Source organism: Penaeus monodon, chromosome 28, assembly GCF_015228065.2.
Source record: "Penaeus monodon isolate SGIC_2016 chromosome 28, NSTDA_Pmon_1, whole genome shotgun sequence".
NCBI classification, from domain to species: Eukaryota; Metazoa; Arthropoda; class Malacostraca; order Decapoda; family Penaeidae; genus Penaeus; species Penaeus monodon.
In genome coordinates this window covers 9774870-9775679 of record NC_051413.1, presented here as the reverse complement: position 1 = coordinate 9775679, position 810 = coordinate 9774870, and the positions used below count along the sequence as shown (strand labels likewise).

The 810-nt window shown below is 32.1% G+C and overlaps 1 protein-coding gene across 1 annotated transcript in view; it reads right to left on the bottom strand.

Moving 5' to 3' along the window:
• Window positions 1–162: 162 nt before the first annotated feature.
• Window positions 163–810, bottom strand: part of LOC119591360 (beta-1,3-galactosyltransferase 5-like) — a gene marked incomplete at its 5' end in the record, with an annotated part of 62415 nt that continues 61767 nt past the window's right edge. The window contains one exon of the mRNA XM_037940099.1: window positions 163–773. Coding sequence (XP_037796027.1) covers window positions 678–773 — 96 coding nt within the window. The remainder of the gene's footprint in view (window positions 774–810) is intronic.

The following is an 810-nucleotide window of genomic DNA, read 5'->3' as shown; positions in this document are numbered from 1 at the left end:
GGCTCATCTATTTGTTTATATACATGTATAAGTGATGCTATAATCCACTGTGTTAACTAATAGTTTTCATGGTGTTTATGTAACTTCGGAAAATGCATTGTTCCTAGTCTCGTGGAAAAACCTTGCGATGGAATTAAATTTGTACAGTACATGGAAAAACAATTTAGACTTGTCTATACAAATATTTTATTACATATTCACATTTACATTATTCTATACAACATGCATATCTCCTTTTTTCTCTTTGTCCCCTCCTCCTTTTTTGTTTTAGGCTACACGAAATGTTATTTGGGAGTTACGCGTTATGATATAAGCATAAATGGAATATAGAATATAACAATAATCCAATACGTATTGGAATTAAATAAGTCGTTCAAAAGACAATTTATGTCATGAATATCATATACCATACCATTTCTATATCAAAGTATACCAAACAAGAAGTGACTTGAGATACCAATTTGAACTAAGAGAAAATAAACGAAATAAAATGTGAAATAATGTGTGTATGTGTCACAGGGATGGAACGAACAAATCCTAAACAAATTGCGAAAACAAACTATTTCCAAAGACATGCCAAAGAAAAATACAAAAACATCCAAAATATGGAATATAGGGTTAATAACGTAAGCTCAGATAAAGAAGGGAAAACAAGAGGGAATAATAATAGTTGAATGTCAGGGAGTGAATACATATTTTGGAGGCACAGTGATGCCCTCTAACTCGCGAATCTTGTTCCAGCCTCTCGTTGCTTCTTTTAGACCCACGTTCTCCTGAAAGAAGTAATCAAATTTGCGTTAGGTTAAATTA